The sequence below is a fragment of the Diceros bicornis genome, chromosome 15, assembly GCF_020826845.1.
Source record: "Diceros bicornis minor isolate mBicDic1 chromosome 15, mDicBic1.mat.cur, whole genome shotgun sequence".
NCBI lineage: Eukaryota > Metazoa > Chordata > Mammalia > Perissodactyla > Rhinocerotidae > Diceros > Diceros bicornis.
This window is the reverse complement of record NC_080754.1, coordinates 23,006,920-23,034,490: the sequence shown is the minus strand read 5'-3', so window position 1 is coordinate 23,034,490 and position 27,571 is coordinate 23,006,920. Positions and strand designations below refer to the sequence as shown.

The following is a 27,571-nucleotide window of genomic DNA, read 5'->3' as shown; positions in this document are numbered from 1 at the left end:
ACAATATTTTTTTTCCATGCAAGACTCTTTAAACCCTGAGGACACTCAGACATGGTAATATGCATGGCTGGTTGGGACACAGGAACAGGATTTATTTTTAATGTTAAAAAAAGCATTCCTTCCTTTTCTTTTCTTGTTAAATTGATGAGAGTCTCAAATATAACTCTGAGACTGTGACTCCAAGAGAGTTCAACACATAAATTGAAAACTGGAGGGAAAAAATATGAAAGGACTGATTTAATTGTTGGAGTTGGCTTTTTTTTTTTTTTTTAAGTGGAATGGGCTTGATGTTTTCCCAAGTGGACACAGCTCAATTGTTCTTACAGAGGTTGGGAGGCCTGAAGCCTGAGGGCAAATACTTGATGTGTGCAGTTAAAAAGTGGCAGGTGGACTGGTGGAAACAGCATGTAACTAGTTTGCGTTACCAGTCAGCACGGCAACCATACCCTGGCATGTTCTAATAATAAGCTTCGGGTATATGCTCCCGGTTGCAAATATGAATTTAAGAAAGAGTTTTAATTATTTGGTAGCTCTTCATCTCTGATCTCTCATATCTGAAATTAGCCTTTGCCCTAACCCCATGCTGGATCTATGATGCAGAAAAGGATCTTTTCACAGTGCAGACTAATTTAAAGACTGTGATTATAGTACTATTTTCAGTCTGTTAGCTATGCCTAAATCATCTAGCCTTTCCACCATCATATTTTAGGATTTCTTTCCTCCCATTCTGAGGGTCAAGCTCTCCTAAAGCAACTCCCTTAAGTTTCCATTTCCCTGTCATTTGGGTCTGCTTCTGCAATGGAGTCTACTTGGTCCTGCCCCTGCTCTGATGAGCCCGAGCGCCAGGATCCAACGTCAGGAGGCTTCTCCTAGTTCAGTTCGTTAGAAATGACAGACTTCTAGGGGCTAATTGTGCCTCTTTCCTAACTGGTTTTCCTGCCTCCAATTTGAACACCTCTCCCCACAATGAAGCATGCTCTGTATGACTGCCCTCTAAGACAGAGGTCTTCCAAAATGTTGGCCGGGAGGCCCTGGGCCTTGCGAGAACCCCCGTTTCTCTCAGCCTGATTGCTTAGAATTTCATGTTATATTTAGTAAGGACAGAGCTCTTTGCCACCTTAACAGAGACGTAGATATTATTGAATGTCTGGAAATCATCTTGAAAAAGGGAAAATAAAGAAGGTCTTAAAAAGATGGTTTTGGCCTCAGATCATAAGGATGAAAAAGTCCCATCCTTATGCACCTTTGTGCATAAGCTGATTGAACAAATCATCTTAGTCCTTGGTTGAGATGCTGAAAGAGGGACTTCTTTAAGTGAGGCTGATGTAGGAGCATTTCTGGTTTTCAGCAGGGTGTGGAGGGACTTCTGGGCTGAGTGTTATATGAAAGAATCCCTGCCCACCACTACTGCTCCATGATGGCTTCCTGTTCCCATTTTCCCACTACTAATGCTCCCTCACCACCCCCAGCCCACGCTGCTGCAACAAGCTACACAATTGCTTGTTTGCTGGGGCTCCCTTCCCTTCTCTTCTCTTCTTCTCTTCTGTTCTCTTCATCTCTTCTCTTCTGTATAATCCTCATAACTTTTGGATTGCCTTTGATCCTAGGAGGTATGTAGGTATTATGAATCCTATTTTACAAGTAAGGAAACTGAGAATCAGAGAGAGTAAGTAATTTGCTCAAGGTCACATGCCAACTACAGCCATGTCAGGTCTCTCTGACCCAAAATCCATGCTCTTGCTGCATTATGCTTTATCAACGCCCATTTCCCAGCTCTTCCAGCTAACAAGTAAGGTGGAAAGCCCCCAAAGATCAGGAACCTGAGTTCTGGTCATGGCTTTCTTTGGTGTTTGGTGAATCCCTCTCTTCTCTGCCTTCATTTGCCACATAAAATGGAAGGGGTCTACTAAATGCTTTCTACATTTCTTCCATCTCTAATAGACTGTTAGGACAATTTAGTGACTTTTTACTCTACATTCTAAATATTTAGGAAACCCGTGAGTTCACAGTGTTTAATCTCAGAAACAATGATATACAATCAGATTGTGGGAGGAGAAGCCACTTTGCCACATGCTATGAGTAGTAGCAAGCTGGCACAACTGCCAGGGTGGCGGGCCACTCTCTGAAATAAGTTCAAGTATATTTTAAAAAAGCATCTTTTCACAATAAAAACATTTAAAAAGTACTGAGCACTCTAATCATTGTCAAGTTACACTTGTTTATAAAAAATACTTCATCGTTTTTGTATATACACGTAGGAATAAGGAACAACATAAGTGGTGCCAGGATGAGGAAGACTAGTGTACTTAGTTTTCTCTGAAAACATCAGTAGTAAACAGCCTTGACCCAAGACACAGCATCTATGGTTTTCTCAACTCTGTGATTCTGATTTAGAATCTACAGCTGTAGGGTCCTACAAATACTGAGATGTATTCCTCTTTTCTCGACCACCAAAGATAATTTATTAATCACTGTAATCCAAAGTGTAGGTTCATAGGAAATAATTTGAGAAGTGGGAAATCTTATGTGCTTTTTCATAAGATGTGAAAACTACTGATTCCGATCTCTTTTCTGTTTCATTCATTATCCATGTCTTTTATCCTTAATGCTTGTTAATGCACTGTTTGTAGGAAAATATTTTCTTTAAGAAATCTATAAGGAACAGACAGAGATAACTGCCTACATAATTAGAAATGTTTTGGGGCCGGCCCCGTGGCTTAGTGGTTAAGTGCGCGAGCTCCGCTACTGGCGACCCAGGTTCGGATCCCGGGCGCACACCGACGCACCGCTTCTCCGGCCATGCTGAGGCCGCGTCCCACATACAGCAACTAGAAGGATGTGCAACTATGACATACAACTATCTACTGGGGCTTTGGGGGAAAAAAAAAGGAGGAGGATTGGCAATAGATGTTAGCTCAGAGCCGGTCTTCCTCAGCAAAAAGAGGAGGATTAGCATGGATGTTAGCTCAGGGCTGGTCTTCCTCATAAAAACAAACAAACAAACAAACAAATAAATAAATAAATAACTGTTTAAAAAAAGAAATGTTTTGTTACATGCTGGCAAACTTAAAGTGTAGCAAGGTTCAGAAATGTTGCTGTAAATTGACATTTTTCCTTTTCTATTCTACTTTAACTTTGCCACCGCCCCACCCATCTCTGAGTGAGTCCTCATTTTCTATTTCCCACCTCTCCAGACCCTGCTTCTCAATTCTTGCAGTACCCAGGCTCCGTCTCCCATAAGGGTCAAGGACTGCTTGACTTCTTTTAAGCTCTAAAATTATATGATTCCATGAAATGAGAGGTTTTATTTTAGTTAATAAGGATGTCTACTAAAATTGAGGGGTAGATGCAGGGCACACCTTTATCTCCTGTGTAGGGCCATGTGACTCTGTAGTCTTGCTTCCTGTTGGCTGGGAAGACCTGGTCTGGTGTGAATACTCTGTAATAATGGATTCTGAAGGCTGAGATGGGTTGGGAGGATGATTATCCTGGGTGGCCAAGGCATCTTTTTTAGGGAGTGAATCCAAGCCATACTTAGTTTTCCACTAAGGTTCTAAACCGGGAAGAGAAGGTGATTATCAGATCTAAGTGGTGTGGCAAGGACAGTGGGCAATTGGGTGGTCGAAAGCCAAAGCCAGGATGGTTGGGAGAAGTTGATATGTAGAACATGAAACTGCCCAGACCAAGAGGTTTAGGACTAAGGCTGTGCACAACATAAGAACACTTGCTTGTTCAGTGGCTTGAAATTCTCCCTGGGAAACCTGGAGCTCCTCTATATATTGGCCAATGGTCAGCATCATGGTGCTTTGTAAGGAAGGAAAGTTTTGGGACAGGAATAAATTATTTTTGGAAGGGGTATTCTGTAATCAAGGATATAGTGTCAATTGTATGCAGCCTGGGTAATGGTGAGCTATGTGGCCCAAAAGAAGTAGTGGTATTCGAGCCAGGGTTTAATGATGAACAAGAGTCCCATAAACAGAGAGAGATGGGGAGAAATATTCCAGAGATACAGAATAGCATAAGTGAAAACAACCCAGATAATACCAGCTATACTTCAGAAATGATTAGTAGCTAAATCTAGCAGGATCATGATTTTCCAATATGAGAAGAGGAAAAATAAGGTTCATAAAGAGTTGAGTTAATTTTGAGTCACATTGTTAATGATTTTGGATTTTTAGGCTAAAGGCAGTCAATGGTAGAGCCCTTGAAAATTTTTAGTAGTAGAGTTCCAAGTAAGACGGTGGATTAAATACACATATCTAATTCCATTACCCCTGAAATTCCACTAAAACTAAAGAAAAAATTATTTTTTAATTTAAATGGAAAAATTTAACAAGTACCAGAATAGGAAAGGAGACAACAGTTTGGAATCTGAAAATTAGATGGATGAGTGGTAACTAACTTAGCAAGGCAGGACAGCCAAATCTTACCTGTCAGTGGAGAAACCCAAGAAACAACCCAATTTATACCCCAGAATCATCAAAAGCCTCAGGAACTGGCAGGACTGGGAACCAATTAAGGGAGAATGTTGAGGGAAAAGATGAGGGCCAAAATAAGGAAGATTGGGTAAAAGTTGTTTGAGAAGCAGTTAGAGCTAAGCTCTCCTTTCCCACTCCGCACCACTGGGCAACTTTCTTCTCCCATCCTGGCAGAAGTCTGGAGTCTTGTTCTCTGGAGAGAGTAAAGCAGAAAGTGTTTGAATTGGGAGACATATCACACGTTTGAGGTGGAGTTACCATACTGAAAACACATGGATTAAGTAAATTTGTACATGTTGAATAAAGACTGTAGAGACCCCACCACAATGACACACATACACATGCTCATGCACACACACACACACACACACACACACACATACCCCTCTTTTCTCACTTGGCTCCCAAAATGCTGACAGCCAGACTTCCACCTTCCAGGCAAGATACCGGAAAAATACTAGTCCAAGAAGAAAGACCTAAAGATGGTTTCCTAACAAAGGCCCACCCGGATCCCTTTCTGTAAAGCTAAAGTTAACAAGCCCATCCATAGACTCAGATCCTCCAAACAAATTTTTAGTTCCTCAGTCTTAATCATGACAATCGGAAAATCAAGGATGATCAGACATCTGAGGAATCCTCCAACATGGATGACATAGACCAAAGTGAACAAATAGAAAGAAACAACCAGGAGGATACAGAGACAAGGGAGGAAAAATTAATCTTAAGCAACTTATCATTTACATCTTCAGAGAGTTAAGAGACGATGTTGCAACCATTAAGAACAGACTCTTTGCAAAAAGAAACATTCAGAGAACAAAAAAAAAGAGCTCTTGGAAATTAAAACATGATAGCAAAAATTAAAAAATACAACAGAAAGGTTGGAAGATATAGTTGAGGAAATCTTTAAGAAGTAGAACAAGAGACAAAAAGATGGAAAAGAGGAGGGAAAGATAATAAAATAGGAGGATCAGTCTAGGAGATCCAACGTTGGAATCTAATATCTTAGAATGAGAGATTAGAGAAACAGAGGGGAAAAATAATCAATGAAATAATTCAGGAAAATTTCTCTAGAGTGAAGGATATAAATTTCCAGATAGAAAAGGTCACCTCAGTACAAACCACAGTGGAGGAATAGGCATTTCATTACAAAATCTGAGAACACTAGAAATAAAGAGAAATCCTAAAACCTTCCACATAAAAAGATAAGGAGTCAGACTATCTATAGACTTCTCAAGAGCAACACTAGAAGCTAGAGGCAATGGAAATGATTTCTAACCCACAATTCTATATCAAGCCAAATGATCAATTAAGTGGGAGAGTGGGATAAAGACATTTTCAGATACACAAAAATCTCACTAAATTTACTTCCCACATATCCTTTCTCAGAAGGCCACTCATGGATATGTACCATCAAAGTGAGGGAGTAAATCAAAAAAGACAAATATGGGAAATGCAGGAAACAGAAGATCCAGTTCAGGGTGACTGTTGTTCATCAGTCCTAGGATGTAACTTGTTCAGATTGGAGTAGGTTAGAAAATTTGCTCTAAGGGCAGTGCAGGACTCCATATCTGTAAGTATTTTTCTTCCTGGAGTGAACAGGCAGACATGGTGAAAGCCAATGGAACCTCACTTTTATTACAAGATCCATAGTAATGTTGGCATATGGCATATGGCTGAGGCTGAAGACTGATACAATAAAGAAGTATTTTTTAATAAACAAATGGGACTACATCAGACTAAAAAGCTTCTGCGCAGCAAAGGAAACCATCAACAAAACGAAAATACAACCCACCAAATGGGAGAAAATATTTGCAAACCATATATCTGACAAGGGGTTAATTTCCAAAATATATGAAGAAATCATACAACTCAACAACAAAAAAATGAAAAACCTGGTCAAAAAATGGGCAGAGGATATGAACAGACATTTTTCCAAAGAAGATATACAGATGGCCAACAGGCACATGAAAAGATGTTCAACACCACTAATCATCAGTGAAATGCAAATCAAAACTACAATGAGATATCACCTCACACCTGTCAGAATGGCTATAATTAACAAGACAGGAAATAACAAGTGTTGGAGAGGATGTGGAGAAAAGAGAACCCTACATTGCTGGGGGAATGCAAACTGGTGCAGCCACTATGGAAAACAGTATGAAATTTCTCAAAAAATTAAAGATAGAAATACCATATGATCCAGCTATTCCACTACTGGGTATGTATCCAAAGAACATGAGATCAATAATTCAAAAAGATTTATGCACCCCTATGTTCATTGCAGCATTATTCACAACAGCCAAGATGTGGAAGAAACCCAAGTGCCCATCAACGGATGAATGGATAAAGAAGATGTGGTGTATATATACAATGGAATACTACTTAGCCATAAAAAAGACAAAATCGTGCCATTTGCAACAACGTGGATGGACATGAGGGTATTATGCTAAGTGAAATAAGTCAGACAGAGAAAGACAAATACCATATGATTTCACTCATATGTGGACAATAAACAAACACACGGATAAGGAGAACAGATTGGTGGTTACCAGAGGGGAAGGGGGTGGGGGAGAGGATGAAAGGGGTAAAGGGGCATATATGTATGGTGATGGATAAAAACTAATTGGTAGTGAACACGATGCAGTCTATAAAGAAACTGAAATATAATAATGTACACCTGAAATTAGACAATGTGACCTCAAAAAAATAATTTTTAAAAAAGAAGTATATTTTTAATATGAAGGATTACACTACAGACTAGTATCTCTCTTAACCATCTTAGCAAGAGCCTTAAGTTTAGGTTGCTTAGGTTAAAGTAAAACCAAAAAGCTTGAATAAGGGGAAAAAAAAATATATATATATGTACACACACATATATGTATATGTACACTATATATGTATTTACATCTATACACACACTATATATAATAGACAAGACAATACACTGGGATCAGTTGGGTGGTGATCGTCACATTCTTGGAATGAGGAAATAAGGGCCCTTCCTCATTGGAAGAATGCTTGCCTGGCCTGATGATGACCAAATGTGGCAGGTGGGTGGGTTGGGCTGTGGGTGCTGAGGGCAAGGTTGGAGAGCAATAGTCAGAGATGACTCTATGCTTTCTAGCCTGGGTTAACAAACATGAGGACACTGAGAGGAGGAAACTGGCTTTAGAAGGCAGAGGGAGGAGGGTGGATTGCAAAAGAATAAGTGGCAGGGGCAGAGGAGGAGGAGTAGGAGGCAGCAATTGTACTTCACTTTTCCTGTGACCAAAAACTCATTTTCATTGGGCATATCACATGCCTTATCATACACAGCTCTGGCCTTATGAGATGATGGAATGGCTTCTGGAAAACTCAGTGATGGTCCTCTGGAGGCACCACTTTGGAGGGCTGAGGTAACGGAGTGCAAGATGTAATGTAGGCACTCAACCTGCAACCGACCAAAATGCTGTCTCTTCCATGGCCAGAAAACACGAGGCTGGGAAACAAAGGGGTGGAGCGGGTGATGCTTCGTGAAATTTTCCCCAGCTCTGTCACTTACTAAGTTAGTGATGTTGGAGGTCAAATCACTTTGACCTCTGTGTGCCTCAGTTTCCTCATCAGCAAAATGGGCATAATATCCCAATACCTATATCACAGGTCATTGTGACGATTAAATAGAATAATGAGCTTAAAGATTTAGAAGAGTGCCTGGTACAAAGTAAACGTCAGTAAAGTTAGCTGGTACAATTATTATACCTAATGACCTCTTTTAACCTTTCTTGGCTTTCTTTCCCTCAGATTTGGAATACAGAAGGTCTAGAGAATTTAATATATAAAGGAAGGTTCTTTTCAGCAGAGGGCATGTTAATGTTTCACTCAATCTGTAAACAAATAATTTTGAGGTACTATCTTAGGTGCCTGAGATCCACTGGTGAAGAAGTTAGACAAATCCTTGCCCTCACAGAGCCTAGACAGTTTTCTTTTTTCCAGAATTTCCCTGGTTCTTCTCATATGCTATCATTTATCTATCTATCTATCTGTCTATATATCTATCTGTCTATCTATCCATCCATCCACATTTATTTATTTACTTTTAATTGAGGTATAATTGACATATAACATTGTACTAGTTTTAGGTGTACAACATAATGATTTGATATATGCATATATTGTGAAATGATTACCATAGTAAGTTTAGTTAACACCCATCACCACAGATAGTTACAAATTATTTTTCCTTGTAATGAGAACTTTTAAGATCTACTCTCTTAGCAACTTTCAAATATACAATATAGTTATATGCATTTATTTTATAATCAAGGTATTTTCAAGGAATATTTTTACATTAAGCTTTTGTTTAATATACATACAAGCACATACTTTAAAAATTACAGAGTATGAAAGATTACAAATTGGAAAAGCAGGATCTCTTCCTTAACACCAAATTTCCCAGTTGTGCCCAGAAATGACCTCTTTTACCTGCTTTTTTTATGTCTCATTACTGAGATAAACATATAAAATCATATAAGCCCCCTTTCTTATATGATGGTTAGGAGAAAGGGAAGAGGAGAGGGTCTTGGATGAGTCAGAGGCTTCTAGCCAGGGAGATTGGAGAATGGGGCCTCCATAGAGACGTTAAGAGGAAGGAAGTACATTAGAAGGACAGAGTAACATCAGACTACAAGAGTCGAGTAGTACTGTTGAGGTAGAAGCAGAAAATGTAGACTTCTAATTAAATTTAATAAAAATTTATTGAGAAATATGTACAAAACATGTTAGGAACGAGTACGATGCGTAGAGCCTAACGAAGGCAGGGGCAGGGTGAGCATATAAATGGTAATATTACAAGGACAAGCATGGCTAGCACGGCCGTCTACAACCCTCTAGGGTCCTTTATGTGGAATAAAATCTATTTCTGCAGCTTTGGCCTCCCAAAGTTCTCTTTAAGTTTGGGCTGAGGCTGCTCCATCCCATAGTGATGCTACCTTAGAGCCAGGGTCTCCTAATTCATTTCTGCTGGGCTGGTATATTCCTGTCCTATGCCCAGTTTTCCTATCGTTGAGAATGACGCAGAGCCAGTCCTCAGACACCAGTTCACTAGTCCTGCTCTGGGCCATCTGGTACCTCCTTAGGACATCTGCAGGCTAAATCAGCCTCTGGATGATTTGCATCCTCATCCTCCTAATTCCATTCCAGCTCTTTCTCTCTCAGCCATTAGTTGAAAGAGTCCTAAGCCTCTCCCATTCATCCCATTATCAGGATGATAGCTCACCCTCCCCAGCTCTGCTTCCAGCCAGATAAAACTTCACAAGAACTTGGGTATTATCAAAACCTCTCACCAACCACCAGGGAAACTGCTGTCTGTCTTAAGTCCATTTGGACAGATTGTGAATCTGTTGCTTGTTCCAAGGCTTGTCGAAGGACTGGACATTCACGTGTATCTCTGTTGGTCAAGATCTTTCATTTTTCTCTCTTTTGAGTATTGTGATCTCTCTGTTGACTCTTGCACAGTTGCCCCTGGCCATCAGCTCAGTCCTTTTTTTTAAGAAGAGACATAGGGTTCGTGATGTATAGTGCGCTCCTGCTTTATCCTGCGCTCTCTGCTAAGGCTTCTCAATAGCTTGTTGGGTAGGTGGATCCTCCTCAGTATTAGCAACAGCCCAGATAGAAATGGCTCCAGGATCCAGAGTTGGTTCCATCTCTGTCTCTCCTAATTTTCCAAATTTTGAATTGGTCTGCTCATTGTTCAGCAACTAGGCCACTGCTTTCCTTGGCCCTCACAGAGGGACAAGAACTCCTTAGCAGAGGGTGGACTTTTCTCAGGGCATAGTAATTACATTATTATAGTACACATTTCTTAATATGTCATAATATTAATATTAACACTATAAAGCCATAAAATACATAACTCCCACCCAGACTGAAGAGATAGTTGTTCAGTCACAGGTACACAAGATGGAATGAGGCACTACCTAAGAATTCAGAGTAGATAAAAGCCACTATTCCAGGAATTGGGAGTTCTACATAAAACACAATTTACAAAATTAAGAAAAGAGGCTGAATCTGAAACAGGAGGTGTTAGTCTTAAACATTATTCCCGAGCAAGAAACCAATCAGGTGGGCTTGGCCCACAAATATGCTTTGAAATGAAAAGAAGCAGTTACAATCTGCTCCTGGTCTGGGGAGCAGAGCTGGCATTATAGGGAGGCTATTTCACTTAGGAGTCCTGGAGCCCCCACTATTATTAATGGTAACATTTTTTTGCCTTCTGGGAAGGTTTGAGGAGACAAAAAAGATCAGCCAAAAACTCGAAAAAGAAAGCATATAAAAAATGGATAGTCATATGGATTTTACTCTTTAATTAAAAACGTGTAACACTTTAGTCGCCTGAGGCTGTCTTCGAAATGTTAACAACACGCCGGGCTTCATCGGATATTTCACGATTTTCTACTCTGGAAAAATAGAAAAAGAATTGGGTAAGATTTCACAGCAGAGTCACTTTCTTTTTCCAGATTTCAACGACAGGGCAGAATATAGGGGGCCGTTACAATAGCAACGAAGAGAAACAAACTATTGTAGGGAGAGGTGGAGAAGTGTCATCTATGCTTCCTTCAATAACTACCATTTTTGTCTGGGCCTGCCCCTGCCCTATACTGATTCCCTGCTGCCTTCCCTCTGCAGGCTCTTCCACACCATTTCTCAGCTGGGTCTAACAGGGTGGGCAAGATCTCAGCACCTGGGCTCACCATCCAGGATTCCTAGACTTACGACATCTGGTGTATCCAAATAAGTGCTGGCACTCTGGGGGCTATGCACCCTGGGGTCATGACTGTGTCTCTGTGACCAAGCTTTTGACTAGGGTTGCTTTGACCCCCTGGCTATGTGGCCAGAGCCTTGATATTCTTTAGATTCCAGTTCTTCAGGGGGGTTGGAGGTAGACAATCTGATTGCACCATGTTGTGAGAGGACTGATCGGCAGGAATCTTCACATAGTCCTTCATGCGTACATTCATTCTTTCAACAAATATTTGTTACAATAGCCAAGATATGGAAACAACCTCACTGTCCACTGATGGATGAATGGATAAAGAAATTGCAGTATATATATACAATGGAATATTATTCAGCCATAAAAAGAATGAAGTCTTGCCATTTGTGACAACATAGATGAACCTAGAGGGCATTATGCTAAGTGAAATAAGTCAGAGAAAGATGAATACTGCATGACCTCTCTTATATGTGGAATCTAAAAATTAAAAAAAAAAAATCAGGCTCATAGATACAGAGAACAGATTGGTAGTTGCCAGAGGTGTGGGTGGGGAGGGGGGCGGTATGAGAGGGTGGGGTGGGAGAAATGGGTGAACTTTTTTTGTTCCGTGTTTTTAGTTTAAATAAACTGAGTAAAAAAAAAATCCTGGAAACTTGAACTCTTAAAAAAGAAAACAAAAAGCACCTTCCCACATTTTGCCTTCCATAGCCCTTAGTATGTGAACAAAAGATAAAATAAAGATAAAGATATACACATTTCTCCCTATGCCACATTTAGGGTTGCTTAAGTGCTGTTCTTATTTGGATTTGATTAGGTAAAGGATCTAGAAAGAAAGCCATATAAATGAAAAATAAATAAAAATCAAATAACTTATATTATCGCTCAGCTGAAAGCAAATGTAAGAGAAACTAAAGCCCTGAAGAATAGCATTTACTTTTTCATGAAACTTCTTTTCAACGTGTTCTATATTTATCAAACCACTAGAGTGTAAATTCTATGAATAAGTCCTATCTTCTCTCAACCAGTAGACACCAGGAAAATTATAACTACAGAAAATTGTTAGTATTATAATAAGGCTACTTTCTATAGATGCAAACGTATCTGCTGCTGCAATTTCACAATAGAAAAAAAATATTTTTTGAGCACCTACCAAATGCCACGCATTGTGTTAGGTGCTGGCAGCACAATGATGAGCTTAACTCATATGGTCCCTGCCCTCTCCAGAGTTTGGTTTAGTTTAGTTCAGTTTATAGAGTTTAATAAGACAATTACACAAATATGTAAGTATAACCTGGTGAAGAAAAAGCACAGGGACCCACATGACACTATACCAGGGTGACATAATCTACTTTGGGAAGCGTTTTTAAGAAAGTACAGCTTGAGCTAAGATCTGAAGAATGAAGTGAAGAAGTGGCAGAAGAACATTTCAAGCAGATGCAAAGACACTGAGGCTAGAGGAAGCATGTTATCACTCCTCACTTATCCATTTGTTCGTTCCACACATGCAGGAGACCCACTCGTCTGGGCACTGCGCTAGGTACTGGGGTTCCCACGGTAAGTAAGATGCAGCCCTGCTCACCACAGCAGACCTCCTTGGAATGGTTTCTTACTTGACCGTGACTGAGCTTGCCACGCCCCTTGGGCATTGTGCATTGGACACCCCGCCATCCGTTTATAGCTAGGACATTTCCCTCCAGGCCCTAAATAGTCTCACTGTCCTTTCCCTCTCCATTAGTTCATGTTTTCTGGGGTCTCAACATGCCTCAGACTCAAGCCTATTCAAGTTACAGACCCTCTGAGAATTGTACCTCTTTCAACAATGTTGTTGGTCAGGACTCACCTTTCCTCAGTCTGTTCACTCTCTTTCTCCTCCACTCTCATGGTTTCTGAAACAGACCAAAACAACCTCAGAAAATATATTGCCCATAGATATTAAAAGAAGGAAAGTCTGAAGAGGTTCCAAAGTCCTAAGGACTCAGAGAGAAATCATTGTGGTCTTATATGTGGAATAGACAGTTACTTGACGCAACTTCAGAGAGACTGAGGAGGAGCTCCTTGCATCCAAAAAGCAAATGCCTTCCTTTGCTCACTGTGCCTTAAGTTCTAATGTTGGAAATACGTTTTTCACTTATAGCTCTATTCTTTGCTAAAATAAAAATACTGCTGGGAAGGGTAACACATTTAGTTTTAGCAATCATTTAGTAATCAGAAAAGAGTTTGCAATCCTTTTCTGAAAGTAAGGTTGAGAAGGAAAAGAAAAAGGAAATCTTAAATATGTTGATGCCTAAATGGGTCAGCCAGCTGGTGCTACCAAATACTACACAATATTGCATGGATGGGCCCAAGCGGGATCTCTGGCTGGCTAGACCTCCCAAAGCCTGAGTTGCTATTAGTACAGACTTAGTACTGATGCAACCCAGGGTGTAAATTCCTCAATATTGACTGTTGTGTTGGTGCTGTTGTCCCATTCAGAGCCTTACAGCAGGGGCTGTTAACCTGAGTATCCATTGAAGAATTTAGGGACTACAAGAATCCTCTCAACAACACCCCTGTTGGTTTTGAATACTTCCTATCATTGGCAGTTCTTTTTTTGTTGTTTTTTTGGTTTTGCTTGAGGAAGATTGTACTTGAGCTAACATCTGTACCAACCTTCCTCTATTTTGCATGTGGAATGCCTCCACAGCATGGCTTGATGAGAAGCATGTAGGTCCGCACCCGGGATCCCAACCCACACAGCCCGGGCCGCCAAAGCAGAGCATGCAAACTTAACTACTGTGCCACCAGGCCGGCCCCGGCAGTTCTCTTTTGTGTGTGTGTGTGTGTCTGTGTTTAAAAATAATCAGCTTTATTGAGTTATAATTAATATACAATAAAATCCAATCACTTTCTGTATAGATTTTGGTGAGTTTAACAAATGGATGCAGTCTTGTTAACTACCACCATAACCAAGATATGGAACATTTCTATAAGCCCCAAAAGTTCTCTCCCGCCTCTTTTCAATCAAGCCCTTTCTCCCACCCCATCATCTGGTAACCATTGACCTGCTTAATGTCCCAATAGTTTTGGTTTTTCTAGAATTTCATATAAATAGGACCATATAATGTGCAGTCTTTTTGTGCCTGGCATCTTTCACTGAGCATAATGCTTTTGAAATTCATCCGTGTTGCTGCATGTTACCAGTAGTCCATTCCTTTCTATAGCTCAGCAGTATTTCATTGTATGAGTATACCACCATTTGTTTATCCATTCACCAACTGATGAAAATTCAGGAGGTCATGTTTTCAGTATTATGAAGAAAGCTGCTATCGACACTTGTGTAGACATTTGTTTTTGTTTCTCATAGGTAAATATCTAGGATTGTGGGGTTGTATAGCAGTGCATGAGAATTTCGGTTGCTTCACAGCCTCACCAACACTTGATATTTATCAGGCCTTTTAATTTTTAGCCATGTTAGTGGATGTGTAGTGGTATCTAATTTTAGCTTTAATTTTTATTTCCCTAATGACTAATGATGTTGTGACAGTGTGACTGTGCCTATTGGCCATTTGTATGTCTTCTTTTGTGAAGTATCTGGTCAAGTCTTTTCTTTCTCACCTTTTGTTAAATGGATTGTCCTCTTATTACTGAGTGGTAATATATAATTATATATTCTGGATATAAGTCCTTTATTAGATATATATTTTGCAACCACTTTCTTCCAGTCTGTGGTTTGATTTTTCATTTTCTTAACAAATCCAAAGGGCAAAAATTTTTTATTTTGATGAAGTTCAATTTATCAATTTTATCTTTTTATGATATGGTTTGTGCTTACTGTGTCCTAAGATTTGCCTAACCCAAGGTCACAGAGATTTTTCTCCTGTTTTCTTTCAAAAGTCTTTTAATTTTAGCTCTTATATTTAGGTCTATGATCCACTTCAAGTTATTTTTTGTTTGTCTAGGTTCATATTTTTCCATGTGGATATCTAATTGTCCCAAAATCATTTGTTTAAAAGACTATCCTTTCTGCATGGAATTACCTTGGCAGTTTTGTCAAAATCAGTGGACCATGTGAGTTTATTTTTTGACTCTTTTAATGTATTCCTTAGGCTTTTCTACAAGTACGATCATGTTATTTGCGAAAAAAAGACAGTTTTACTTCCTCCTTTCCAATATGTACGCCTTTTATTTCTTCTTCTAGACTTGTTGCACTGGCTAGGACCTCCAGTGCAGTGTTGAACAAAAGTAGTGAGAGTGACATCCTTGCCTTATTCCTGATCTTAGGGGGAAAGCAATCAGTCTTTTATCATTAAATATGATACTAACTGTCTTTTGTCAGGTTAGGAAGTTCCTTTGTTATTCCTACTTTTATGAGAGTTTTTCTTTCTTTCTTTTTAAAAATTCTGAATAAGTATTAATTTTGCCAAATGCCTTTTCTGTATCCATTGGTATGATCACATGGTTTCTCTTTTTAGTCTGTCAATTTGGTGAGTTTTATTGCTTGATTTTTAGATGCTGAACCTACCTTAGATTCCTGAAATAAACCCCAGTTGATCATGATGTTGCTAGATTTTAGTTGCTAATTTTGTTAAGGATTTTGGCATCTATGTTCACAAGGGATGTGTGTAGTTTTCTTTTCTTGTAATGACTTTTTCTAATTTTGGTATCAGAGCTCCCCCTACCTTCAGAGCAGCCTGGAAACTGACTCCAGGCAGTAAGTTGAGGGAAATCACAGAGCTCATCTCATCTTTTCCCTTCTCTCAGGGACTACAGTTTTCTGCAGCCTGTTGTCCAAGGTCTGAAAACAGTGTTTCATATATATTGTCTGATTTCTAGTTGTTTAAGGCAGGAGGGCAATTTCTGTAGCAGTTAATCCTTCATGGAAGGAAGGAGAATTCTATGTCTTCCATGTAATTTTTAAAGAGCTTTAATAGTTAGAAGAGTCTCTCTTATTTCCTTATACCTTCTTTTGTGTGTGTGTGTGTGAGGAAGATCAGCCCTGTGCTAACATCTGCCAATCCTCCTCTTTTTTTTTTTTTTTTGGCTGAGGAAGATTGGCCCTGGGCTAACATCCATGCCCATCATCCTCCACTTTATATGGGATGCTGCCACAGCATGGCTTGCCAAGCAGTACGTCAGTGCGCATCCGGGATCTGAACCGGCAAATACGGGCCACGCAGCGGAGCGTGCGCACTTAACCGCTTGCGCCACCGGGCCAGCCCCTTTCCTTATAACTTCTTATAACCTTCATCCATTGAGATGCCCTTTGGAGCCACAGCTGAGTACCATCTTTGTACCTTATGGCACTCATCAGATATTTGAAGGCAGTAGGGTGTCCTCCCCAAGACTTTTTTTTCTGGCTAAGCATCCTCAGTTACTTGAGCTATTTCTTATCTGACTAAACTTCCAGACACTTTATAAATCTGGTTACGTTCTATTTTTGTCAAAGTTCTTCTTAAAAATAATGATGTTTATAGCTGAATACAGTATTTCAGATGTCTGCAGATCAACACTGAATAATTATATTATCCTTTCACCCTAATTCTCATACTCACCATTTAAAAAAAAAAGCTTCTATTTTAAAATGAAAGCAGATAATAAAAAGGCAGATTCTAAACTTTTGGACTCAACTACAAATTTAGCATTTTGAAGGGCAGATGTGATAATATCACCAACTTTCAGTTTTTAAGCCCTATGAAGGTTTCTGTGTAAACGGTGGTTCAAAATGATTTATTTTGGAAAAGACATGTGACCTTTAAGAAATCATTCCTGAAAATGCTGAGACTCTTCCACGTTTGGTGGAAGGAGGACTGTTGCTTGCTAGGACACTATTACATTCAGATTTCAGTCACACAAGACCCACATGAGGAACTAAAACTTCAGGAGGAGCTATTTTAGTCTTTCTCCCCAATAGGTAAGCTGATAGGGTAACTTCTGATTGGGAAAAGACAGTAATTCAAGGTTACAATTTCTCATGCCTTAGCTGCCCTATCTGACATAACAAAAAAAGAGAAGAGAGATTAGAAACCAGCTAGAATAACCATGGCATTTCCCTTTTATTCATTTAACAGCCCAAACGGGGTAAATATGTGCGATTGAGGCACAGAAAAACTATAATTACTGAACAAACACTGGAAAGGACTTTTGATGACAAGTTAGAGTGCCATCTCCTCTGAGAAAAGGACTAATACTGGATTAGGAGGAAGCTCCATTGTTGGAGAAAATCCTACTGGTTATCAGTAAGCTTATGTCTCTGTGGATGGATCATGTCTGCTTCCATGTTTATCTGTTGGCAGAATTTAATTCCTTATGGTTGTAGGACTGAGATCCCCATTTCCTTTCCGGCTCTCAGCTGAGGGCCATTCCCAGCTTCTAGAGGCCACCTACATTTTTTGGCTCATGGCCCCTTCTTCCATCTTCAAAGCCAGTACTGGTGGGTTGAGCCTATCTCAACCTTTGGATCTCTCCTCCTTTCATCTCATCTTTCTAACCCAGCTGGGAAAGGGTCTCTGACTCAAGTGATTAGATTGGGTCCACTTGGATAATCCAGGATAATCTCATCATCTTAAAATCGGCACATTAAGCACATAGCAAAGTCCCTTTTGCCATGTAAGATAACATATTATAGACTCTGGGGTATAGGAGGTAGACATCGTGTTGGGGTCATTGTTCTGCCTATCATATAGCCCATGCTGGAGGTAGTCACAAAGCAAGTGCAGACATTGCTGAAGTTACAGAATTCAAATTTACAAATGTCTTGTATCTACATGGCATGGTTACTTGGTACAGCTCCCTCCTTCTGGTGATATCAAGGCTCTTCTCTTTGACCAAACTCACTGGCACAGGTGACTGACCAAATAACTTTTTTCCACCAATATTCCTTATCACATTCTTGGGGGGTCATATATATATGCTATGATCTCTTGATGTCTTCTGCCTTTTACTACTCATAGCTCAATTTGACCAACTCATACACACACACATAGCTTCTTGAACCCCCTTCCAACTTCTCTTATGTGTATACACACAACCTCTTTAACTCCCTTATCTGGTCTCCTGAATTTTTCTGATTGCCTCTTGGGGGAAGAAGCATTCTTACTCTCTTTTTCTCCATCCCTTCTTCTTTGTTTCATTTATAAGCTAATCATCCCAATGTGAAAGCAAATTTAGCACACAGCTTATTCCCAAGCTTAAGGTTGCTTTTGCACATTTAGTTAATTCTAAATGACAAGAAGACTGGAAGAAAGAGAAGCTAAAAACTCTCACCTTGAAAAGTCAAAGCCTCAACAAGCATGATATATCCATACATCCGACCCTGTGTTCTGAATTTTACACTTTTATATCATAGAAATCCCTCAGCACATGCCACACTTTGGCAATTTGAATGGATCTGCCTGTGCTTTGTATTAATTTATTGAAATTGGGTAATCATGCCCCAATTTCCTGTTTTTAAAATACAGCAGGATGAAATGAATGACTGATAATGTCACCCATCTATTTTCTTAAATAGATGGATCTTAAAATCAGTACACTGAGATCTTAAATAAGATGCTGACCAGAAGCATTACTCATCCTGTGCTTTTCACCATAAGTGAGTAAGAAGGTTACCTCAGTTATGAGCACCAACCAAACTTCTACTGGAGGCAATTACTGAGATAAAGTCCAACCTTATCGTACAACTTCATCCAAACCAGCCAAACCACAAATGGGCATGGGATTATTATAAAGTCGGGGACCACTTTGCCTCCCATTAAACGCAATGCCACTTTTACAACAGAAGTCAGTGAGGAGGCTGCTTGATGCAGTGCTATTCACAACAAGCAAAACTAAGAGAACAACCCAAGCGTCCAACAATATGGAGTTGGTTAAACAAATTAAGGTGTATCAACATAGTGGAATATCTTGCAGCCATTTAAAAATGATGATGTAGAATGATATTTAATGATGTCAAAATTTTTCTTGCTGCATTTAGTACAAAAAAGTTAGAAAAAAGTACATGTGATATTATCCAAATTGTGAAAAACAGTCCTTATAATATTATCCCACTTATGGAAAATAACATAGATTTATATATAGAAAAACCTGGAAGATATACACCAAAAAGTTGTCTGCATAATCACTTTTTTCTTACTAGTGGAACTATAGGTGATTTTGATTTTCAATATATTTGGTAATGGGTATGTGATACTTGGTAATCAATAAAAGTTAATATTATTTTTAAAAAGTCAGTAGGGAACAGGGGTCTGCCCAGTGGTGTAGTGGTTAAGTTCACACGCTCTGCTTCAGCGGCCCCGGGTTCTCAGGTTCAGATCCCGGGTGCAGACCTATGCACCACTCATCAAGCCATGCAATGGTGGCATCCCATATACAAAATAAAGGAAGATGGTCACAGATGTTAGCTCAGGGCCGATCTTACTCAGCAAAAAACGAAGAAGATTGGCAACAGATGTTAGCTCAGGGCCAATCTTCCTCACCAAAAAAAAAAAAAATCAGCAGGGAACAATTCATTCAACTTATTTCTCAGGAAACTAGACTTTTAGAGATAAGATAAATCTTATGGTCATCAATCCTTCCTCCCCGCCTCATCAAGTATCCCTTCCTGAACACCACCAGGTCCATTATCATTAACATCTAGAAGTGTTTTCACCATTTTACGTCATGGAATTCTCACAGTAACCTCATGAAGTGAGATAGGTAAAGCAAAGAATAATCAGCTTTGCCTGGAAACCTGAAGTACACTTGTAAACCTTAGGTTAGAAATGTTGCCTTTTCTAGAAATCCAGAGCAGGGTTATCAGCTGTTGAGTCCCATCTACATAGGCTCCAAACCCTGACGGAAAAGCTTTCCCTCCAACCACTTGCTGAACTTTTGCCAATGAGCTCCAGAAGACAGCTGATGGAGAAGTAGCTGCAACGTGGCAACCTGCAAAGAGGAGAAGCAGTGACTCACCACACTCACGAGAGCGGCCAGGCTGCTTCTTCTTCCATTTCCTTCGGGTTAGAAACAACAGCATCACACACACAATGACCAGTGTTAGAAGTAGACCTGCAATCCAGACGGTGTGGTCTTTGTCAGGCAGGGGTGTCTCACGTGGCTTTGCACCTAGAAACGACCACAAGTTTTCTATGGGCCAAGAAGGTGAATTACAAAAGTTTTATAACTGCTGCTGGTCTCTTTATTTACGTGCCAGCATCTCCCCAGGGCTGGCAGAGGAGCCTGAAATCCACAAGATAGGGCCATACAAAGTACCAGTCTTAGGGCCTCAGCAGCTGACTAAGAACCAAGCCTGTGCCTCTGGCCAAATGCCTGGACTCAGCTACCTTCCTTTCCTAGAGGCTGGGATAACAATGACTGTGATCTAGAAGAAGAGGATCAACCTGGCCCTCGGGTCTGGAATCTGGGTGAGGCACCCACGCTGAGGCTGAGAAGGTACAGTCATCTGTCTGGTGCCCTGCTTCCTCAGCCCCATATGTAGTCAGGCCCCAGGTCCTGAAGTTTCCCTTTTAATAATTCCTCCATCCGCTCTCATCTCTAGATCAGACTCCAGACACTTCTCACCTGGACAAATATAACAGCCTCCTCACAGGCCTCTAACCTCCATTTTTGTTTGTTTGTCTTTCCTTAAGCATGGTTTTCATCAAGTCTCACCTACAAGAAAAACTTTGATATCTCTTCCTGCTCTGAGGGTCAGAATCACCTCCTGGGAGGTCAGACTTACTTCCTTGCATGGGGACTCCTAAGTTTCTAGGAAGTTGAAAAACAGGCTTTGGGGGGAAAACTTAGAACTGAGCGGTCACTTTATAGACGTTTGTGGGAACAGTTCTGGTAGTTAATTTCAAATTATAGGAAAATGGAACCAGCTGACCTCCCATTAGCTTAGCTGCAATTTGTGGACACATGCCCTGTTCCTGGGACATTAAGAGAAGGAGCTGTTGGCATGCAGCCATATTCAACACTTTTTGAGTCTGTCCCAGTTTACCCACTTCAGCCTGTCTGGCATTCCCAGTAAGGGGAGGTTATACTTGTTAACATGGAGACTGCTACCTTTTGACACCCAAAAAGGTCTCTTGACTCAGAGTCTAACCTATCACTGATCATGCCATAGAGTAGGGACCCAGAGAGGCAACCCCGTCTTCCTGAGGCAGCTAGAGCTGAAACGTTTCTGAAGATGGTGGTAGCTGGCAAAGTTTTGACAGTTGTTGAGAAGCAGCAGAAAGGTGATCCATGATTAGGGCATTGTGGTAGCCAGGTCCTGTTCATTTGTAGATTGTAGGAGCCATGGCAGAGGGCCCCAGGGCATGTCATGTGTGGTGACGCTGGTAGCTCCAAGAAGGTGCTGAACTTCAGGGATAGCTTGGGAGCTTCTACCAGGCCAAGAGAGGCTGCAGGAAAAACAACCAGAACAGGCCTCACCATTTACTGGACCCTCAGAGGCAGAGTTGTCTGAGAAGAAAATCAGTACCAGGAGAGAGGATTGGCCTACTGGTAAAGCTGGCTGGTGGGGATTGGCCCCAGGGGCTGTCCATAAGAATGTGTCCATAGGCCAAGTTATGTCTGAACAATGACATGCCAGGAGAGGGAAGGCAGCAAAGCCAGAGGCTGGAGCAGGAGCTGGATGAATGCCTTAGGAAAGGGCACACCCAGGGGCCAGCGCTGGGGAAGGGCCAAGGCAAGCAGAAGGCAGATGGGTGGGGGTAGTCAGGATCAGAACAAGCAGTGATGAGGACACCATGGGTGCAGAATGCCTTTATTCCAGGAGAGAATCTTGCAGTTACTGCTCCTGAAAAGTGGTGTCTCAAATGTGGATGCATTCCCTCCAGGGCAGAGACAGGACTTTAAAATGGCAGGCTCCTATTAGTGGATACTGCTTAGTTTTAACCCTTTCCTCCAGCTAGACTGGTCCCTGTGCTACATTGTCAACATGCCACAAGAATTTCTGCTTCTGAGTCTTTCCTTGACACGTGTGCATTGATGCCCACCGTCCCCACCTGTGGTCACATCAGATACTGCTAATCAATTGTGGTCCTCTCACCTTCTAAGCCTGGATGCTGTCTCCGAATTTTTCTTCCTGTTCAGGAAGCCACCACAAGTTGGAGTACCTGCCATCTCTTCACCACACTTGTTAAGCTTAATTATTTCTTTTATGGTGTGAAAATGTCCTACTTCCTTTAGGAAGCCTTCTCTGGCCCTCAAGGAACTTGCCTACCTCTGAATAAAGGGGTACTATAAAACTATAAAACTGATTCTCAGTCGCTTTTGTTTTAAATGTAGTCACATATTTCCACAGGATATAATTTAGATTAGAATTCAATCTTTTTAAAATCCAGTTTTCCACATGTGTACATCATGGAGTTCTGATTCTATTAGAAGGTCCTCAAAGGCAGAGAGCATGTCTTATGCATTTTAGTTTTCACCCCTTCAACCAACAATGTCTAGAATGGTTCTATACTCACAACAAGTGCCGTATGCATGGGAAATGTGTGTGTATGTGTGTTTTAATGAGTAGAAGAATTCTAGCCTGGAGGAATCCTGCATTTTCTGACCTAAACTTCAGAATCTTCTATCTAAACGTACCCTAAAGACTGAGTCAGTCTCAGGGCTAAGAACGTGCTTCTTCAAGTGTGGCATAAGTTCACAGCTTCCTGGACCCTGCAGCACTCAGATGAAGCAGGAGCCTTCTGTTTGGGTCCTTCCTAACAGTATCATAAAATGGCCCAGTTGCAGGTTTCTTGGCATTGGATGATCTGCCTTAACCATTTGTATATAATACCTGATAAAAGAAATAGTCTTGGGAAGCAGCTTTACCTATATTGTAAGGTGGGGAGAGAAGCTCTGTCTCCATTGGCTCAGGCTGCAGGACACAGAAGATGCTCACATTGTTTGTTTCGGAAGGGACTGAAAAAGACAAGCTGATAGAAACGTTGTATAGTTCCGTGACATTATTTTGAGATTTATTCATGACAGCATCATACTTAGTAGTTGAATTCTCAGTTTCTAGCAAAAAATACATCTTCTTAGGTTCTGGGTAACCTTGTGTAGATGAGCAGGTCAAATTTATGATGTCAGAATTTTCTGTTCTATTAGAAATTAGCAGTATTTCAGGTTGACTGAAGTTAGCTGAAAGCAGAATAGAGACACCAAAAAAAAAAAAAAAATAGAAATCAGTCTAAATTTAGATGTATCTGGAAGAGGATAGCAAATAACTAGGTACCTGATCTGGGAACTCACTGGGGGCACACCTGGGCCTCAGCACATGGTAAGAGCCACATAATGATACCACATTTATTTTTCAAGAGTGGAGTCTGGGGCTATGCTTACTTCCTGCTTACCCAAATCAAATTGCTCTCTGAGTGACAGGAGGGCTGAAATTGAGTCACCAAAGATTTACAATGAGGCCACTATTCTAGGCAGTAGAGTCTTAGGAAGGAGAAGTGGGCTGACTTTAAGACCCAAGTGTCCTATGGGGTACATTCCAGCTTGCTAGACTAAGAGACCAGGAAGGGATTGAGGCTAAAGTCCCACCAGGAATTAACAGAGTTCATGGTGCTGGCATGCTCTGGGCCACATCTTCCAGAAACCCAAGCAGGGTGGTGGTAAGTAAGTGGACGGGGATTTTGGATTTAGAAATTTAGAATACTGGTTTTAGGTATGACTGTCAATGTGTCTTCATCATATACTATAAGATGAAGGCCGAAGCCAACCATTTTTAGGGAAAATATATGACATTGATAAACACAGAGCTTCTCTTGCCTTGGTTTGCCATTCAGATTTTTATGGCTATTGAGCACCACTGCCACCTAGCCCCTCTTGCCAGCCAAATCCCTTTTCCATCGTCACTAGGTGGTTTGGAGGTTCTACAGACTAATTTATAATTTAGCATATTATTTCTAGAACTTCAGTGATTTGCATGCCATCTTTACAAGTTTTGCTATATCAACGCACTACTTAAGCACTCTGCTTGTACTTTAAGTGGTCTGTAGGAGGTGGATGGCTGTGGTGCGACCTACTTTAGCCTCATTAGCAAAATCTGTGAAATCACAGGTTGGATATGTTAGTTATTGTTTTTCTAATACATATTACAATAAATATAAAACTGTTGAAATAATAAGAGATTGTGTCCCACCTAGAACACACCATGTTCCTCAATGGCACCTGGCCACACTTGAAACACATCGATTAAGTGCCTGGTTCAATGTTCCCAAAGCCCTGCAGCCTGGTTTGAATCACACAGGGCTTCAAGCGGGCAACTTCCCATTCTATTTCTGCTTCTGCCTCTGCTTTACTCTGTGGTTTCAGTATTAATGTTGATCTGCCTTTTCTAGTTTCATCAAAAATTAATCTGGACCTGGTAATCTCACACCTGGGTATCTACCCTAGAGAAATGAAAACTAATGTTCACACAAAAACTGTTGCATGAATGTCTACAGCAGCTCTCTTCTTAATAGCCCAAAACTGAAAATGACCCAATGTCTTTCCATGAGTTGAGCGGATAAACAGTAGAATGCTATTTAGTAATAAGAGGCAACAGACTTTTGATACATGCAACAGCTTGGATGAATCTCAAAGGCATTATGTTGAATAAAAGAAGCCAGTTTTAAAAGGTTACATACTGTATGGCTCCATTTATATGACGTTCTCAAAAAGACAAGACTATAGGATGCAAAATAGGGGTTATGGATATGGAGAGGGTATGACTATAAAGGGATAGCATGGGGAAATTCTTTTAGGGTGATGGAAATGATTTGTATCCTGTTTATAGTGGTGGTTACATAAGTCTATGCATAAGTTAAAATTAATAGAACTGTACATCAAAATGAAAATAATTAATTTTACTGCATTATAATAAAAAAAAACCCTGTAGTGACATTTAGGCTTTTCAAGGCCTGGAAAACTAGAGGAGCTGGTTTGCCAGTTTTTGGATTATATGTGCTGGGTTATTTCCCTCCTGTCTACTGGGCTCACAGTTGGGCTGCAAATAACTCATAAGCAACCTTCAGGAGGTTGAAGGGAAAACCCAAATCAATCAGCTGTCACCCTTGCTAGGAGCTCCAGGCAAAGTTTTAGTGGGTGGGATATCATGGACCAAAGTAGAAAGTGAATGTAGAGATTTTAGGCCTATACGGTTATTTAAACTTCATAATGGCCAAATTACCATGGTTTTCACTTAGCCTCACTATCTTTATTCAGTTAGCTCTATTTTGTCCCCAAAGCAGATTCTTTCTGATCCTTCAGAAGCAAACTACAAAAAGTACAAAGGACTTTCAGTTCCCCAGTCCCAAACCCTGCATTCCCTTCAGATGGGCTTCCCAGAAATGGCGGTCCTCTGCCTTCTCTCTACAGGGCCCCTCCTCCCAACACCAATGTTTCTCTGCTCATTGCAGTCTCATCTAAGAAGGCCAGGGATCTGAACATGCCATTGACTACATACCAAGCACTGATAGCTCAGAACTCATCTGGTAGGCGGGAACCAGTCCTTTGGGCCCTTTATGATGGATGAAACACTGATACAAGCCTTTGTCCTTGATCTGAACGTTGTGGAGTCTCAGGGTCCAACTGTCCTGGTCAAAGCTTGTGCGGCCCTTATACTCGGCATGAACATTGTCAGGGTTCTCTTTGCCTAAATATAGCTCATACAGAACCATCTTATCCTGGTTCTGCCAAAATAGTACCAGCTCATCCAGGCTTATGTTTTGAGAGTTTGGAAAGTGGCATGGCAGGTGTCCAGTCTCATTGAAATATGCCTGGCTCTTTATGGAAGCAGCACCTAAAAAAGGAAAGGCGGAGATTCGGAAAGAAGAAACAAGAGCAAAGAAAATAAAACAACTCCATTTCTCTTTATACAATACCCAGATGCTATCTTATCAGTAATGATATTGAAGAACTAGATATTAAACTCTGGAACTATGCTTACACACTGGCACCCGCAGAATAGGACTTTTGTCCTCACTCCACTGCTAACTAAACGTGTGGCCTTGTGCGAACTGCTTCTGCTATGAGGCTCAGTTTCCTTATCTGCTTAATGAAAGGGTGGGCAAAATGTTCTAACGATTTTTCCAGTACTATGGTTCCATGAATTTAAATCCCAGAACAGGGAAAACCAACAGAGTTAGACAACTCATTCACCCATCTGTTACCTTCATTCTCTTCACTGTAGCTCCATTACTTCTCCACCGTCACCAAAGCTCTCCTTTCCCCTCCCTCCTCCCTTATTCCTTAGCCTGCCATAGTGAAAAGTTTTCTGATAATGGTAACAAATTTGATATCATTCCTTTCATTATGCCTCAGTAGTTGGGGATCACATTGAGTAATATCTTTGAGATTCAAATAGTTCCCCTCATAAAGCTTTTCTCCTGACTGCTGCTTTCATGGCCAGCTCTCCCAAGGATATAAAACACTTTGGAAATGACACAAATAGTCAACTAAGACCTCTATTCTCAGTGACCTCTCTAAGCTCTTTCAGGAATCAGAAAGAGAACTGGGCAAATGTAACGGCCGTTTTGGGATTGTGGTGGTCAAAGACCGTTTAAGGTACATGAATGAAATTCTGGAAATGAATCATAGATGGGAAGGTGAGGATGTGTTATTGGAGTATTGGGGAAACCCCAGGTACCACACATTTGCTCTTTCCAGTATGCATTGCCCTTGGAAATTTTTACAACCCCTGGAGGATGTGCTGGGAGAGTTCAGAGAAAAGATTTCATCCCTGGGGCATATCAGAATTTCTGGAAGGGATTTGGGCCACCAAACTCCTTAAATGTGATTGATTCTAGGGTTTTTGTAGGACCTATTCTGGGTCACAGGATTACTTGATTCTTGGCCGAGAAATCAAGTAGTCATGGGTGAGAAGTGCAGGGTGACGGGGGAAATGCTGTTTCTCAGTAAATATGAAGTTAGATGCCACCTTGGGGAGGAAGTTAGGGTGGGTTCTAAATAAAGCTTCATCATTCAGGACTTCAGTAAAGGGATGTTGACATTAAGGAGGAAAAGAGAGGTAGGCTGGTGAGAGAGACGAGAGGGGTTTCATTTGAGGTGTTCTTTGAGGGGTGGTAGGAGACCTTAAATTGATCTGATCAATGGGTTTCAATTGTAAGAGGGAGTAGAAGGACAATCACAGTGACATGCACTTGGCAAAATTGAACTGTGTGCAGAGTGGCCCAGTGAATATACATAATCAAGGGAGTTGGCAGTGGTCTTGAACTTTAAGGGAAGGGAACTCCAGACATCAGTGCGAGTTGGCATAAGTTTGAATCACTGCCTATTGCATTATGCTCACCAGAACCCTGTGAAGCTCTTGAAAGTATAAAATGCAGCATCTGTACAGGATGCATTCCTATACTGGAGGGAGGTGAGAAATCTACCTGGGTAC

The 27,571-nt window shown here is 40.7% G+C and overlaps 1 protein-coding gene across 4 annotated transcripts in view; it reads right to left on the bottom strand.

The window, feature by feature from the left end:
- Positions 1–9,192: 9,192 nt before the first annotated feature.
- Positions 9,193–27,571, bottom strand: part of CD86 (CD86 molecule) — a 64,111-nt gene continuing 45,732 nt past the window's right edge. For all 4 annotated transcript variants that reach the window (XM_058555897.1, XM_058555898.1, XM_058555896.1 and 1 more), the window contains exons 3-7: positions 25,634–25,969; positions 23,011–23,322; positions 20,155–20,307; positions 13,070–13,115; positions 9,193–10,912 (exon numbers count right to left, since the gene is read on the bottom strand). In XM_058555897.1, the coding sequence (XP_058411880.1) occupies positions 10,840–10,912; positions 13,070–13,115; positions 20,155–20,307; positions 23,011–23,322; positions 25,634–25,969 (920 nt within the window). In that variant the 3' untranslated portion in view covers positions 9,193–10,839. The remainder of the gene's footprint in view (positions 10,913–13,069; positions 13,116–20,154; positions 20,308–23,010; positions 23,323–25,633; positions 25,970–27,571) is intronic.